Raw genomic sequence first — 17,539 nt, 5'->3', positions numbered from 1 at the left:
ACCTTACATTTCTGTCTATTAAACGTCAACATGGAGAATGTATTACAAAAAAATCACGTCAAAGTAAATTTGTTCAACGTGACTTCTAATCCAATCATTGTCACTAATTTAACGTTGGTCTGCATTATAAATGAGTTTTTTGGAGAAATTTTGTTGTTTTCACAGAGGGATCATTTCAGGCAAGTGCAGACACGACCTCGCAGGCTCAACCATTCTGCTGGAATTATGATTACGAGGGTGTGTTGTAAGGTAATGCCTCCCTTTCTTTTTCTCCAAAACAGGTAAAGATATTTGAATGAAACAAAGACAGATACTACCATCAATCTTTGTTCTACCATGGTGCAGATTTATTGATGTTTTTTTTTAATACATGGTCAATGGTCATGGTCATGGGTAATTTTAATAATACATGGTCATTTAATTTAATACATGGTCATGGGTAATTTGAAGATTAAATGCAAAATTGAGGGGGGATTTTGTGAGGCCGTGGTGGACACTGGGGCCAGTGACACCATTATTAATCCGAGTGTGTTAGACCAAAGTGTTGGAGGCTGGGACAAAATTTATTGATTAGCAGGCCACAACCTTCAACTGGCTACAGGGGTGACGGCTCCAATTTTGGGCTGTGGGGTTGTGGAGATGGAGTTGGGCAGTCTGGAAGTCAATGTGGTTGTATGAGTGGCCGAGGTGTGCGACCAATGTCTTCTGAGATTGAGTTTCCTGGTGGAACACGACTGTCAAATAGATCTTTGGCGAGGCCACATGTGATTGGGTACTGAGAGCCTGCAATTGGTCGGACTGGGGGATGACGAGGAGGCGCAGGTGACGTGGCTGGAGGTGCCACCCAGGTCCAAGGCTGTGGTAATGGCGTAGTTGGCAGCAGGTGCTCACCACATTGGCAAGCTTGGGCTAGTGGAGCCGTGGTCCTCACAGGGGGCTGAAGGATTGATGGTGGGTCGCACCCTCGTGGGCCTATGTTGGCGGTTCGGCTGTTCAACTTATGTATATGTGTGTTTCTCTTTAGGACATGGTCAATAGTTGCCAAACAACAGTAATACAGGTAATATTTGTGAATGTATCATTGTTCTGAATGATACTGCATGTTTTAGATGGATGGCTTTGCTTGCAATGACCAGGTCCACAATTGCAGTCTCATGTTGTTCTGTGAACATTCGTCCTCTGCCACCAGAAGGTGGTTTTCTTTCAATTGTAAAAATGTATGGAATGTTGACAGACGGGAATACAATATGCAATTGAATGAAAGCAAAACGACACCTCAAAATATAGTTTTTCTCGATCGCTTGCAGTACAATACACTAGAGACAGTATAGAGGTGTACACTTTGCAAAGGTCACTTACCTATTGTCATTCCTGAAGATACGAATGATTGAAGCAATCTTTGATCTTTTTGAAACTAGACTTGTTTGATTGGAGGGCCAGCTGGTATTAATAAGGCAGGGGTCTTTCTCTCGGAGAGTAGTTAATGCATGGAATGGTCTCGCTGGAAAGGTAGTGGCAGCAGAAACAATAGATGAGTTTAAATTGGAATTAGATAGGTACCTGGAAGCATTGGAGTCTTGTCTGTGGGGGTCTTGTCAAGGGGTGGTGTGTGGTTGATGTGTGCTTCTCACCGAAGAACAGCCTTACCCACTCCCCTCCTCCAACCCCCGGAAAGAAAAACAAAACAAAAATCTTCAGAAGAACTCCAAAAAATAACTACAGTTTATTTTTATGACATTTTACCTATTTTTAATATAAATTGGTCAGGTGTTGATGTGGCACAGGCATGATGGGCCGAATGGCCTCCTCCTGCGTCTAAATTTCTTGTGTATGGTTGTGTACCTCATGAGATTGGGTTGCATCTGTTGATCAGCATCTCTCATGGTCAGTCCAAGGGTTGATTACGTGATCAACGATGGTTGGTTGTATCTTTTTTGATAGATTACGTGTTGCTCCGTCTTGTCTTGTCTTGTCTTGTCTTCCCTCTCGTACCTGCTCTATTTCTCTCCCACAACTGAGAGTTCACCTGTGGCCCCTTTTATTCATTATTAAGGTCTGATAGATGATGAAAATTGTATTCCTGATATGTGAACCACATTGCAACCCATGTCTACAGAAAACAGACTTTTTGGAACGTCGTCCACATTTTCCAGGCATTCATCATGTAACTTTGTTATAAAACATTATCCAAGGGTAGGCATTCCTGTCTTGAAAGTTATGTTTGTCAATTGCTCAAGCGTTTGCAGATAAAATTTAAAGGCGAATATATGTGAAAAAGTGAGGGCGAGGGGGAAAAGCGAGTACCTCGGCCGACATTCCACAACATTGTCAAGAAAGGTTGTGGACGCCTATTACTTGTGTATTAAATGATACTAGTGAGATACCCGTGCTATGCACGGGTGGGAGGCCATGAGCAAACAGACAATGCAGAAACGGCGAATGCTAAAGCATGAAACCAATTAATTCCACATTCCTGTAGCACCTTCAGTCGCACGTCAGACATGGACAGCAAGTTCGTGAAAGACTTCCATGAAAAACGTACCCGTTCACAAACAAACGGGTACGTGTGTTCCATTCCCAGTCAATGGCGAATCTGCATATGACGATCTGCGAATTTCATGTTTAGAACGTAAAACCGTCACTGCATTTCATCATTCACTTGAACTCGATATCTCTTTTTCATTCCAAACAGCATAACTCCAATCACAAATACACATTAATATAATAAACTTTTAACAACATTCGTGACATAAACAAATATTTAAATCCTGATGTGAAGTTCCGTACGGGTGGGTGAATACAATTACGAATTCAAAATCGTAATTGTATTCACTCAATTCCAATCATCCTTTGATACTTTAACAAAACGATTAACATGATTAACGTTTAACGATTAAACATTACGATTGAATGACGGTTGTATTTGGATATTATCAAACCCGCGCATTGCCGTAATCTGTCCACTTCCACATTCGCGGCAGGTTCGTAATTCTCATCAAAATCTAAACAGTATTTGTAGAATTTCAATAAAAGCCACATCACTGTTCATATCGGTAAATATTATTCCATCGTGTTTGGAAAAACTGGAAAATTGGGGAAAAAATTGGAAAAACAATATAGCCTATTTTACTGCAAGGGGTCCCAGGAACACCCACCCAAAATATCGTTGCGATCGGTTTGGCCGTTTTTGTGGTACCTTCGAACGGACAGACGGACATGTGGTGAATTATAGTAAGATTCGACCCCATTGCTTAGTGGGCGTAGGGAAATGTTTTAGGCCCCACAAAAAAAAAATGGAACAAAAAACATAAAAATTTGACTTCTCCAAAATGTCAACAGGATTAGACGAGCAACGGGCGATGCCAGGAACCCCAGTTAGTATTAAATAAGGCCATTCTCTGTGATGTGCGTACGTTTGATAATCATAAATCATTTTAAAAATAGGGCTGGGTTGGTCTCCACCTGATTTTGCATACGTGTTGGTCTGGTGTGGTACCTACGGTCAGGTCACGGGTACAGAAAAAAAGAATTCCACAATAATAGATTTTTCCAAAGTAATGCTCGCATGCCACAAGTAATTAAATGAATGAATGTTTGTGATGACTGTATCATGTATACATATCTGCATGCCACGACATTATTCAGCTGAGTTGATTCACAAGCCATTGATGTGTGCATAAAATTATAGCTTGATAGATCGTAAATGGCAATTCTGGGATCGGGAAAGGGAGACAGGAGCGGAATCGGTTGGGGAGGGGTGGCGAGGGGCATAATTAGTTATTTCCGGGAGTTTAGGTCTCCAATGTCTCGAAAGAATATCATGTTTCATTGGACTGATGAAAACTAGAACTTTTTCTTCGTCCCCTCCCACCCGATTCCTCCCGTCACTCATCCGACTGCCCCCACCCCTCTCACCTCACGTCATGTGAAGGTTTATAAAGGCAGCACAGAGAACATGCTGGCCAGATTCTGCAGGAGCAGATATTCTGCATCAGCAACAAGAACAAGGAAGAAGAAGCTCTGTGACACCTCGTCTATTCGAGCAGAATGAAACTCCAAAATGTGCCTTCATTGCTGATGATTCTGCTGTATATCCAGATAGGTGAGATTGGCTGGTTTGCTGGTATGGGTTCTTCTTATTCCCATATCTGATGAATTGATGAAGTTTAAATTAAACTCTAATGAATGTTCTTCAACTGGGGCGATCATTCCCTAATGATATTTAACGGGTCCGTAGTCTGATTTGTAACATCGGACCTCAGCATTTGTCGACACCGAAAATTCATTTGTCGGAAGTGCATTCTCCATATAATCGTTTCCCAATTAGACCCGATTCTTTATTTTATAGTTTATTTGGACATTGATGAAAACCTTTCAGAAATATGAAACATGTCCGTCAAACTTGTGCATAATCCTGGGATCTATGGAACTTGATCTTTCATTTTTTATTTTTTTTCTTCCTCTAAACACCTCTTACAGGTGGACACACAGCAGCGAGAGTTTACAAGGTGATTGGTGGGAAGCCATGCGTCCCTCATTCTCAGCCATGGCAGGCATCAATGATAAACCAAAATGGGGTACACAAGTGTGGTGCGGTCCTCATCAGTCAGAGATGGGCTCTTACGGCTGCACACTGTCTACAAAGGTATTTCATCGTCATTGCACATTGTCTACGTAGGTATTTATTCCTTTGCGTTACCTTTTAAAGGAGCAGATTTTTTTGTTTCCTCAAAAACTTGGTCTATTCTCTCTTTCTTTACCTTTTTATCAATGCAGCTCGTTTATTTAACGCTTGGCCTCAATGAGGACTATATAGTCCGTGACTGGAGCCTTCAACATTAAAAAAAAGAAGAAAAAAAAGAGAAAGTCTTTGCTGCATTTGCCTCATAGGTGCTTACCATATTGCTACTATATATAATGTACGTCCATGTTTTAACATACGTATCGATACAAAGCTCAACACAGGCCTCAAATATCACCTACAAGAAGTAGAACGTTCTACAATTAGGCAAAGGGTATGGCATCATTTATTGGTCGACTATTGGCTTCAAACCCTGGAGTGAGATGCTAAACATGCAGAATCAAAGAATGTTTTCCATACGTTATGGAAAATAGAGAGGACGAGAGAGAGAAGGAGAGAAAGGGGAGAGAGGGGGAAGAGGGAGAGTCAGAGAGGTGTAAAGGGAGAGAGAGAGAGGGGGAAAGAGAGAGAGAGAGAGGGGGAAAGAGAGAGAGAGAGGGGGAAAGAGAGATAGAGGGGGGGGGGGGAAGAAAGGGAGAGAGAGAGAGGGGGAAAGATAGATAGAGGGGGGGGGGGGAGAAAGGGAGAGAGAGAAAGAGGGGGAAAGGGAGAGAGAGAGAGGGGGAAAGAGAGATAGAGGGGGGGGGGAAGAAAGTGAGAGAGATAGAGGGGGAAAGATAGATAGAGGGGGAAAGAGAGAGAGAGAGGGGGAAAGGGAGAGAGAGAGAGGGGGGGAAAGAGAGATAGAGGGGGAAAGAGAGAGAGAGAGGGGGAAAGAGAGATAGAGGGGGGGGGGAAGAAAGGGAGAGAGAGAGAGGGGGAAAGATAGATAGAGGGGGGGGGGGGGAGAAAGGGAGAGAGAGATAGAGGGGGGGGGGGGAGAAAGGGAGAGAGAGAGAGGGGGAAAGAGAGATAGAGGGGGGGGGGAGAAAGTGAGAGAGATAGAGCGGTAAAGATAGATAGAGGGGGGGGGGAGAAAGGGAGAGAGAGAGAGAGGGGGAAAGGGAGAGAGAGAGAGAGAGAGGGGGAAAGAGAGATAGAGGGGGAAAGAGAGATAGAGGGGGGGGGGGGGGAAAGAAAGGGAGAGAGAGAGAGAGAGGGGGAAAGAGAGATAGAGGGGGGGGGGAGAAAGGGAGAGAGAGAGAGGGGGAAAGATAGATAGAGGGGGGGGGGAGAAAGGGAGAGAGAGATAGAGGGGGGGGGGGAGAAAGGGAGAGAGAGAGAGAGGGGGAAAGAGAGAGAGAGAGGGGGAAAGAGAGATAGAGGGGGGGGGGGAGAAAGGGGGAGAGAGAGAGGGGGGAAGATAGATAGAGGGGGGGGGGGAGAAAGGGAGAGAGAGATAGAGGGGGTGGGGAAGAAAGGGAGAGAGAGAGAGGGGGAAAGAGAGATAGAGGGGGGGGGGGGAAGAAAGTGAGAGAGATAGAGGGGGAAAGATAGATAGGGGGGGGAGAAAGGGAGAGAGAGAGAGGGGGAAAGGGAGAGAGAGAGAGAGGGGGAAAGAGAGATAGAGGGGGAAAGAGAGATAGAGGGGGGGGGGGAAGAAAGGGAGAGAGAGAGAGGGGGAAAGAGAGATAGAGGGGGGGGGGGAAGAAAGGGAGAGAGAGAGAGGGAGGTTGAGAGAGGATAGGAAGAGAGAGGAGGGAAAGAGAGAGAGAGAGAGGGGGGGGGGGGGAGGAGAAATAGAGGAAGAGAGAGGGAGAGAAAGGGGAGAGAGGGGGGTAGAGGGACAGACAGAGAGGAGTAAAGGGAGAGATAGAGAGGAGGAGAGGGAGAGAGAGGGGAAAGAGAAAGAGAGAGAGAGAGAGAGGGGGGGGGAGGGGGGGAGAAATAGAGGAAGAGAAAGGGGAGAGAGGGGGGTAGAGGGAGAGACAGAGAGGAGTAAAGGGAGAGATAGAGAGGGATAGAGAGGGGAAAGAGAGAGAGAGAGAGAGAGAGAGAGAGAGGGAGGAGAGGAAGAGAGAGGAAGAGAGAGGGGGAAGGAGAGAGAAAGAGAGAGGACAGAGAAAGGGGAAGAAGAGAGAGAAGGAGAAGGAGTAAGAGGAGGGAAAGAGAGGGGGAGAGAGAGAGGGAGAAAGGGAGAGAGAGATTGTGCAAGTGAGGTGAGCGGGTGCAAAATGTGAGGTGTACATTAACTTGAGGAGAGGAACACTAATCCGGATTAAACGAAGCAGGTGAAGAGGGATGGAAAAGACAACAGACTGGTTTTTAATTGTGCTGCAGTGAACAAATCCAAGACGTGGTGGCGTGATGTTTTGAGTGTCTTAAATAATCCGACTTCGTGATTTAATGGTTCGAGCATCTGCTCAGAGTCTCGGAGGTTGGTGGTTCGAACCCCGGCCGAGTCCGACCGAAGACTTAAACAATGGTTCGTGGTGCTTCCTCGCTTGGTGCTCGGCATTGAAAAGCACAAAGAGCAGATGAAACAAACATAGGTTGGCAACCATGGCCTTTGATGGAATCGCTGCCGATGTGGAAGTTTCTTGGAAGGGAACTCATACATTACGAGTCCGAAAGAAACATTTTCTTAAATAAAAAAACATGTAGGGATGGAATCCCCCAAAAAACAACCAAATAAGGAAGAAAAAACAAAGAAAAAGAAAACAAAACTGTTTTTGATGTAAAAATGGTGAACCACCAGGCTCCCACCCCTCTATCTCATACAAGTCCCTTCCCTAGATCCCTTAATGTCCCGTCCGATATTCCCGTCCCTTCCGTCTTAACTCAGACATTCTGCTGCCTTGTTGTCCTTCACTTTTGGAGTCGTCTATTTATTACGTCCGCCACCGAAAGTGGATGGAGGTTGTTTTCACCCCTGTCTGTTTGTTTGTAAACAGGATATCCCAAAAGGTTATGGACGGATTTGAACGAAACATTTTGGGCGGGTTGTGTGTGTGACGATGACAAATCGATTTGATTTTGGTGAAGATTCGAATCTGGATCCGGATACGAGAATTTAAATTATTTTTAAGTGATTCATGACCATTGACAGATGGCGCCAAAAACTATATGTAGCATGATATTTCAAAAAGTTGTGGACGAATTATTACAAATACTACGTGAACGAGTTGGTTAACGACAAGAAAAGCCGATTCGATTTTGGCTCAGGTCGGAATCCAGATCTGACCTATCAGTGGGATACAAAACGTAAACTGTTCAGCCAGGTGGAGGTATGCGCTCCACCGAGTGCCGTTCTAGTTTCATATGCCAACATGGCAGATTATTTCTTAACAAACTCTCCTTTTATTTTTTATTTTTTTGTATACAGAGTCGAGGCTCGTGAAAGAGCTAACATTTATCAAACAAACAAATCAAACAAACAAGCAAACAATGTATATAAAAAGGGGAGCGGTCGACAAGATGGGGAGAGAAGGGGAGGAAGCACACAAACAACATTTGAGAGCAGGGACATCGGGAGATGTGTGGGAGGGGGAGGGCCTGGGGGGAGGCAGGATAGGTATAAAACGCAAGGACACCAAGGACTTCCCGGAAAGAACTCCTTTCTCTTTCTCTGCGCCTTCCCTTCTATTCTATCCCCATACTCCTACATCCTCCCAATCGTCCTTCCCTTTTCTCCTAAACTCTGCTCACTGCTCACCTCATTTCCTTCTCCTACATTCTCTTCTTTTCCTCCATTTTAATTTCCTCAATGTACTCCCTACCTATGCGCACACAACCAGATACCTCCATTCCTATAATCTCTCTTTTCCTCAATGTTGGCATTTATAATTTTTTTTTTTTTACCCTGTGTGTACATGTAATAAATAGATGCCTTATATCTTACATTTCACGTGGCCTTTCAATACAAGACAGGGACTTTTCGGCACAAGAGACGTTTTATGGGAGAGTTTCTCACTCTGCGCATGCGTAAATTGTGTTGAACAGGTTGTGGTGTATTGTGGGTGAATTGTTTTTAAAATCTGATTAAAACATTTTTTTTTTGTTATGGTACTGCTACAATTGCCAAGAGTAAAGGTCGCTTCCTTTGGTTGGAATCATTTTAATTACTTCAACCATTGTTGTGCTCGGCTGGATGACATTTATCAAGAATTTGGTGGATGAACAATTCGGCGAGTTTGGGATCTCTTGATTTGGTACTTTAGCGAAATATTCCGGCATTTTTTTCATTCTTGCTGGTACATATCCCAAGGTGGATGCGAGACTATTACAATGCTCCTGACTGCCTGTGTGTGTGTGTGTGTGTGTGTGTGTGTGTGTGTGTGTGTGTGTGCGTGTGTGTGTGTGTGTGTGTGTGTGTGTGTGTGTGTGTCTGTATGTGTGTCTGTATGTGTGTCTGTATGTGTGTCTGTATGCGTGTGTGTCTGTATGTGTGTCTGTATGCGTGTGTGTCTGTATGTGTGTCTGTATGTGTGTCCACACCTATACATTTTCACTTTAAAAATGGTTTTCTCCGCAACCACTCGTCCGATCGATCCAAAACTTCAAACATAGGAGGGACTCCCCATGGAGAATATTTTATTGCAAACTTGGTATGGCAGCCATATAGGATTAAAGGGAAACTTTGGACAGCATTTTTTTCTGAAACCACTCAGGGGAAAAAAATGAATCTTGGCATATGTCATCAACTCCCCACAGGGTATATATAGTGATAACAATGACATCATCGTTGAAGTGGTATTCCAGCCATCATTGGTTGAATAGAAATCCTTGTCCAAAAATCTGAAACTTCATATATCTCATCTATTACCCGATGCGAGTGAATTGAATTGAATTTATGATGTTATATGTCGCATGGTATGGCAGCCATATTGGATTAAAGGAAAACATTTGGACATAATTTTCTCTGATACTGCTCAACATAACAAATTGAAACTTGGCATATATCATCAACTCCCCATGGGGTATATAAGGTGATAACAATGACATCATCGGTGAAGTGGTATTCCAGCCATAATTGGTTGAATTGAAATGTTTGTCTGAAAAATCTGAAACTTCATGTATCTGATCTATGACCCGATGTTAGGGAAGACCCAATGCTGGGGAAGAATTAACATTATGATGTGCATAACACATGCCAAGAACCTATGTGACATAATAGGGTGAATGAAATGAATGAATGATCGTTTTAAGGCCATTTTCCCCGCTAGAGCGGGGGTTAGCCGTGCGGGCCCCATGACAATCATGGTGCCCTGTTTGAGGCAATGTTTTTATGGCCGGATGCCCTTCCTGACGCCAACCCTTGGTCGCCTCTTATGATGCGCAGTGATACGGTGCACCTATTCTAAACTGGGGTACACACCGTGATCATTCATCCCAGCAAGCTGGTACTCAATTTGCCGACCTCGGAAGGATGACAGGCTGAGTCAACCCCCCGGGCGTTAATTCAGCGATCGACCGGGATTCGAACCCAGGATCCTAGGATCCCAAGCCGGCACCCTAACCGCTAAGCCAACACAAGGCTAATGTGACATAATAGGGTGCATGGATGATATGGGTATATGGTCCATAATAGTAGCATGTTTAGTTAACGATGGTTGAATTCAGTTTTTGTTCAGAATTAAAGCACGAGGCCTCGTTCTAGTTGGTTATAAAAACGTTACAGAATAAAAGCTATGGCTTTCAAAAGCTTATACTTCAATGTATAGTAGCTTTTCAGCATATCAATTTGTACATAATTGATGGGGTGGCCATTTTTTTCCCCGTGCCATCCATACATATGGAGTGCTACCATATTCCATAATAAGACACTGCGTTGTTTGAAAGAAGAGCCTGGTGTTGGTTTAGCGGTTAGGGTGCCGGCTTGGGATCATAGGATCCTGAATTTGAATCCCGGTCGATCGCTGAATTAACGCCAGGGGGGTTGACTCAGCCCGTCATCCTTCCGAGGTCGGCAAATTGAGTACCAGTTCACTGGTAATTCCCTGTGTGTCGCAAAAGGCGACTAACAGGTTGGCGGCAGGAAGGGCATCCGGTCGTAAAACATTGCTTCAAAAATGGGACCACCGTGCCCTAAAAAAAGGCCAACCCCCGCTCTGCGGGGAAAAATGGACTCTAAAGGTGGTTGTTTGTTGTTTGAAAGAAGAGATTACTAATGATGCCCAGATTACTTCGTTTAATGGCAAGAAGCATCATCAAGTGTGACTAATGTCATTAGTGACATTAGTGAAAACTCAAGACCTGCTCATTTTACTTCCCAAATTATTGCAGTCAAAAAGTTGAAATTTGACGAAGCAGTCACGTCATGCCAGGATTGATGTGCTTGAAGAGAAAGTGAATGTCTCAAGTGAAACTGAACCAAAATAAATGTTGAATAGCTGTCTCTCCATTTCACATATTTGTCTCCTACATAGTATTCAGTTTAAAAAATGGAGGTCAGTGTAAGGGTGAATACCACTGACCCATTTCCTTCCCCTGACCACCTCTTTTTCCCAGCGTCCCTCCATGGCGATCAGTCACCTTACTGCTTGGCAAGTACCACACGTACTCATCTGAGGTTACCGAGCAGAAGGTGCTTGTGGATCGACGTATTGAACATCCAATGTATGACCCAGAAACTCGGGACCATGACCTCGCTTTGCTTCGTCTGGCAAAACCTGCATGCCTTTCTCGATATGTTCAACCAATCGCACTTCCTGGTCACCCAACATACCCCAACCAACCCTGCACTATCTCTGGATGGGGTCGTGCCGATGGTAAGAAATATGATGATGTTACCGGAGAGATTAAAGGGACTGGTTCAAATGCTAAAATGGCAATTAACATATTTCTGGGTGTCATTATTATGTCCAAAGGATGACAAACTTATGATGACTGAACAATTTACTGACTACGAATAAATATATAACTTAATAAAGGATGTTAATAAGATGTATGGTAAATGACTCCGCTTACAAGAAACCTCAGAGGAAGAGGCCATTCATCCTTAAAGCAAGCACAATGGTTGCCAAGCTATGGTTGTTTGTCGGTGCTCTATCCGTTTTATATGCTGAGCATTATGCAAGGATGCAGCACATCCATTCCTAATCCCTCAGATCGGCAGTCTGCAGCCTCCCCAGTCTCTGCAGACCTGGACAAAATCACAGACTGGTCAAACAAGTGGAACATGTCTTTCAATCCTGACAAATCTCACACTCTCACTGCGTCTCTCCGAAAAGACAGACTGGACAACCCTCCCATCCACTTTCTCAACAATCCTCTCCAAGAAGTTCTGTCACTCAAGCTTTTGGGTCTCACTATCTGCCACATGGGAAAACCACATTTCCAAGCTGGCCTCTAAAGCCAGTCGCCGACTGGGCATCCTCCATCGTGCGAAGTCCTTCCTTGGCACACCTGAGCTCCTCACCACATACAAGGCTTTCATCCGCAGCTCAATGGAATACTGTTCCCCCCTCTGGGCCGGTGCTCCTGCCTCACACCTAGCACGGCTTCACGCTGTTGAAACCAAAACTTTCAGAATCATTGGAATCTCCCGCGATGAAGCTAACAGACACACTGACAAAGTGGACCAATTGCTTAAGGTCACTTTTAGGTTCGTGTGCACAAGGTAATTACTTCGCTGATAAAGGGTAATTGAAACACAAACTTTTAGGCTTCAAACTAACAGCAGTAGGCAAACACAGATTGTAGTGTTTGCCTCTGTATTTTAAAGTTTTGTACATGTGGGTAGTAGTTAAAACATGATCCCATGAGCTTTCTGGCTATGTGATCAACAATGCAACTCATGGATTAACAATGCAACCCTTGAGCAATGCAACTCATGGATTAACAATGCAACCCTTGAGCAATGCAACTCATGGATTAACAATGCAACCTTTGAGCAATGCAACTCATGGATTAACAATGCAACCCTTGAGCAATGCAACTCATGGATCAACAATGCAACTCATGGATTAACAATGCAACCCTTGAGCAATGCAACTCATGGATTAACAATGCAACCCTTGAGCAATGCAACTCATGGATTAACAATGCAACCCTTGAGCAATGCAACTCATGGATTAACAATGCAACTCATGGATTAACAATGCAACCCTTGAGCAATGCAACTCATGGATTAACAATGCAACCCTTGAGCAATGCAACTCATGGATTAACAATGCAACCCTTGAGCAATGCAACTCATGGATCAACAATGCAACTCATGGATTAACAATGCAACCCTTGAGCAATGCAACTCATGGATTTACCAACGCATGTTTAAATCTATGATGAAGTAATTTTTTGCTGAATGTCAATTTCAAATAGTTTTATTTTCTCATGCATCATTAAAAAGGGAGATATTACATAACCGTGTGTGGCTGCCAATCAAAGCAGGATGTGCCATGTACACTCCTCTAAATGTTTAATTCCTCTACAGCTCTGGCCTTGAATAAACCAGAGATCTAGACCTTGCTAGTTGGAGTTCACTTAAAGTTCATTCTTTGCTTTTGACTGCACCAACTTTTTTTTCTCTCTCTCTATTTCATCCACCTTCCTCCCATGAACAGATGGTTTCCCAGATAAGCTGCAGTGTCTCAATATGCCTGTGTTGGAGGAACGAAAATGCATGAACGCTTATGGGTCAAAAGCATTTTCCTTCAACATGTTGTGTGCTGGGTACTTGGATGGAAAGAAGGACTCTTGCAAGGTACCTGCACTCACAGCATACCTATATTGTTGTCTCGGAACGCATGAATTCAGTTAGCTACCTTTGTATTCAATGTATCTAATGTCTATGAATTGCTGCAGAAGCCATGTCTTCTCTGTGACTTCAGTGAAATCCATATGCAATGTTGTATGTTGCACTCTCTGTCCTTAAATATAAAAAAAACTTGCATGACACCTCATCTTCTCTTGTTTACTGAACGTTGTTATTCAATCAATGAATTTAAAACTGTCTCGTTGCTGATGCCCTTACCCACATCTTATCTCCTCAATAGTCTTCCACCTTCTGCTAAATAGTTGCCATCTTCTTTCCTCTCACTGTGCTGTCTTCCTCACATCCCTATCCTTGTATCCTTTGTACCCAGGGTGATTCTGGTGGCCCACTCGTATGCGAAGGGCAGCTTCAGGGCATCGTCTCTTGGGGGAGAGGGTGTGGGAAGGAAAACTATCCAGGAGTTTACGCCAAAGTGTACGGTGCAAAATCTTGGATTGAGGGCATTGTTGATGGCAGTTCTACTTCCTATTCCTATTATCACCGCATTCGTTCAGGTTCACGGATCATGAATCATGGAGAAAAAAAGGACACGCACAGCAACAACTGACACTTCCACAGTCTATCCAAAAGCCTTAACATCATCTTCTGTCCTCTTTTAGTCCCTGACGGGTTGTGTAATTACTGCCATAATTAGCCAGATTTTTTTTTTTTAACTTGCATTATTGAAATGCCTAATGTGTCGCACTGCTGGTTTATTATTATTCATCATCCAAAAATGGACTAATGGATTTCTTCCACAATATAAATGAACTGTATTTATTATATAAATGAGGGATTTCAAGGTTGAAGTTAACTTTTTCTTCAAAATTATAAAGTTCAGGGAGGGTGATGACATGTCATCTTTCTCAAGGTATTTGGGGGACACACAATTCAGTTGTCTCATTGATGTCGGAGTGTGTTGATGCTATCCTACTAGAAATGTTTTTGATTGGTATGTTGCCATTTCAGGACAAATGCTTTGATGTCTTCATCATTTCTAAACTTGTTTTTGGCATTGTCCAAAGAAGAGACAATCACAAGGAGATAGGTCTGGACTGTAGGAACATTGATTTAGAGCTAACAAACCCATCTCTGCTTGAGTGCCCAAGTTCGTTTTATGTCTGGTAGAGTTGAGATCCTTTGATACCCACATATAACATTAACGGCCGAATTTACGAAAGGCGTTTATAAGTTAGACACGTGCAGGATCGCTAGTCGAGCCATGATCGCAAGGTCAAAGTTAATCACCAATCGTGGGATCAAAACGTGGGATTCTCCAATGTGGATCACAACCTAATCACAAGCGTTTAAATAACAAAGAAACTCTTTTACATGTCGGCGAGGACATGTTTAAGAGTGTGTTTGAGCCTTAAGGCTTTGAAGCATTGCATGGCTTATCATTGGTAGTTTACATGGGAAGGTGAACTTGGAAACATTAGGAGTTCTTGAATTAGCTGAAGAGGAAGCAGAGGAGGACAGGAATAGTGCAGATCGCCACGTGTATTGATAATCTTTGAGGATAGATGCAATCCTCAGTATGACAATATCAAATTTGTCAGGAGTTAGACTCGTAAAGGAATCATTTTCTTGTCTACTGAATATAGTGCTATGTGTCCGAGATCAATCTACAATGAGAAGCAATGTGCTGTATCCTCTCCAACAACTGTCCATGGCACTGCAATTATATGCAAGTGCATCAGTTCAAATAGATGTTGGAGATATGTGTGGTGTGTCACAGGCTAATCAGCTGTTTAGGTGTGCACAACGAATTGGCTATTTATTTCCCTTCGTAAATAGCTGTTTAGACGGGTGATTAGCTGTGTGTAAAACAATGTTTTTCACAATTTCAGGCTTAGGCGTATATGTTAGCAAGACACTCACGAAGCACCTTTCACAAATTTGGCCCTAAATGTTGAAATGAGCATGAGTGAGCGACTTTTTCTTCACTTCCAACAACAAAATATGATTCTTCTGTAATTGAACATTCAGTAATCCAACAGTTCTCTGGACACTATCTGTTCCACAAACGTAATCCTTCCATGAGTGTCAGCAGTTGGTTAAACTTGAAAATGCTCAACATCGCTTACCAAACTCACCGCGCCATTAACACTAAACCTGCATCACCAACTTGTGCAGACATTTTGCTGTGAATTTCAGATGGTTTCATGTTCAGTAGTGTGTTCAGTTGGTGAATTTCAGCTGGTTTCACAAGAACGCTCCTTTGTTTCACAGCACGTGACTGTTGGTCGCCATATTTGTTTTACCCAGAATACTCCGATAAGCAATGATGTCACTTCCTATACATCTTTCCCAGAGTTGCATGTCATTGCACTAAATTTCAGCATTCAACTATTTGTTAAATGTTCTACAATTAACAGTCCACACATCACCCACTGTCCTCACAAAGTTTGTTGCAGTATTAGAAGTGTGTTAGCCTGTGAAAGTTTACTATAACCACTGGAACATTTTTCACCACACTGATATAAAATGTGGCGATATTAAACGACTGTTTAACCTTTTGCTTCACGTGCTTTGTTTGGTCCATTTCAATTATTATACATAACTCACTTTTTCTGCAGCACTTTTGATTTGTTGTCATTTTGGAGACCCGGCAGACCCTGTAAGGTAAAATATGGTTTAATTGAAGAACCCTACATTGTTCACTCATGTTATTGGTCAGTAAAGGGTGTTTGCAAGTGCTTATGAAAGTTTACGGTGTCACATATAGGACCTTTTAAACCTACATCAAATCAAAATCAAATCAAAAATGGTTTATTCTTTTGTTTGTGCAGAATAATTTTATTTTGTCTGTGCATACATTTGTGCTTCTTGCACTTAAAAAAATATTTTCTGAGGATTTTTTTCAAATGTGTCAATAAATTTTTTGTACAACTGCAATATTGTTTTCTTTTTGCATTAAACTGATGACAAAAATAGCTGAGATTGCAGGTTCAGTTTATACAGGTTTTGTCAGAGGAAGTAGGTTACCTCCTGTATAAACTTACCTCCTGTAAACTTGTATAAACAACAACAACAACAACAACATGCATTTTAAGGCCATTTTCCCTGCTAGAGCGGGGGTTAGCCTTGCGGTCCCCATGACAATCTTCTCCATCTTGCCCTATTTTCTGCATCTCTCCTTGTTAACCCCCTTGCCCGCATTTCTTCTTCGACCATCTTTAGCCAAGTCTTTCTCGGTCTTCCCCGTCCTCTACTTCCTTCTACATTAACTTCCATCACTCTTCTCAACCAGTCACTTTCATCCTTCCTCAACACATGACCAAACCAACTCAACCTGTTTCTCTTCACAGCATCAATCACAGGCTCTATTCCCATCATCTTTCGCAATTCATCATTTGTCTTCCTCTCTCTCAACGAGAGAAACAGGTTGTGGCTTCCAAGGCTAAATTGCATAAGAATGTTGATGTTCCTGTGGTAGTCTATGGTCCATGGAGGCTTGAACCGAATTCACTCAGCAGACGACAATGCCAAGACTAAGTCAGTATGACCGGGCCCACGCAATTGGAATGCTTGATGCGGGCATCTCAGCTATGGATGTGGACGCACATCTGCAAGTGCACGAATCAACCATAAGCCGGCTCAGACGTCGTTTAAGAGACTCTGGAAGTGTGGCAAATCATCGGAGAAGTGGTAGACCGCGAGTGACGACGCCCATTCAGGATCGTTACATCGTTCTGCAGCACCTCCGTGATCGACATCGCAACGCAGAAACCACCGCAAGGGAGACGCCTGGGCATATGAACAACAGGATTTTTGCTCAGACTGTCAGAAATCGGCTTCGTTATGTAGGACTCAGGAGCAGACGCTCTTACAGAGGTCTCCCACTGACGGCCGATCGTCGTCGTCGTAGGTTGGTATGGGCCCGCCAACACCGTGACTTGACGCAGAGAATGTGGAACCAGGTGTTCTCGGATGAGTCACGATTTCGCGTAAGCAATAGTGACAGACAGGTACGAGAGTTTACCGTCGTCGTGGTGAGCGACTTTTTGACTGTAATGTCATGGAGCTGGACAGGTGGGGAGGGACCCGGCATTATGATATGAGCCGGCATTACAGCAAATGCACGTACTGAACTGATAGTCATCTATGGTAACCTCAATGTCCAGAGATACCGGGATGAAATTTTGGAGCCTGTAGTGAGG

The 17,539-nt window shown here is 43.4% G+C and overlaps 1 protein-coding gene across 1 annotated transcript; it reads left to right on the top strand.

Moving 5' to 3' along the window:
- The first annotated feature begins 844 nt into the window (after window positions 1-844).
- Window positions 845-16,300, top strand: LOC144894035 (trypsin-3-like). Its single transcript, XM_078785618.1, has 6 exons — window positions 845-951; window positions 3,932-4,102; window positions 4,480-4,645; window positions 11,132-11,391; window positions 13,186-13,325; window positions 13,708-16,300. The coding sequence occupies exons 2-6, from the start codon at window positions 4,048-4,050 to the stop codon at window positions 13,942-13,944; spliced, it is 858 nt and encodes a 285-aa protein (XP_078641744.1). The 5' UTR covers window positions 845-951; window positions 3,932-4,047; the 3' UTR covers window positions 13,945-16,300.
- The last annotated feature ends 1,239 nt before the right edge of the window (window positions 16,301-17,539 follow it).

Source organism: Myxine glutinosa, chromosome 10, assembly GCF_964187855.1.
Source record: "Myxine glutinosa chromosome 10, kmMyxGlut1.1, whole genome shotgun sequence".
Taxonomy (NCBI): domain Eukaryota; kingdom Metazoa; phylum Chordata; class Myxini; order Myxiniformes; family Myxinidae; genus Myxine; species Myxine glutinosa.
Note: the sequence above shows the minus strand (reverse complement) of the source record. Positions and strands in the feature narration are given on the sequence as shown.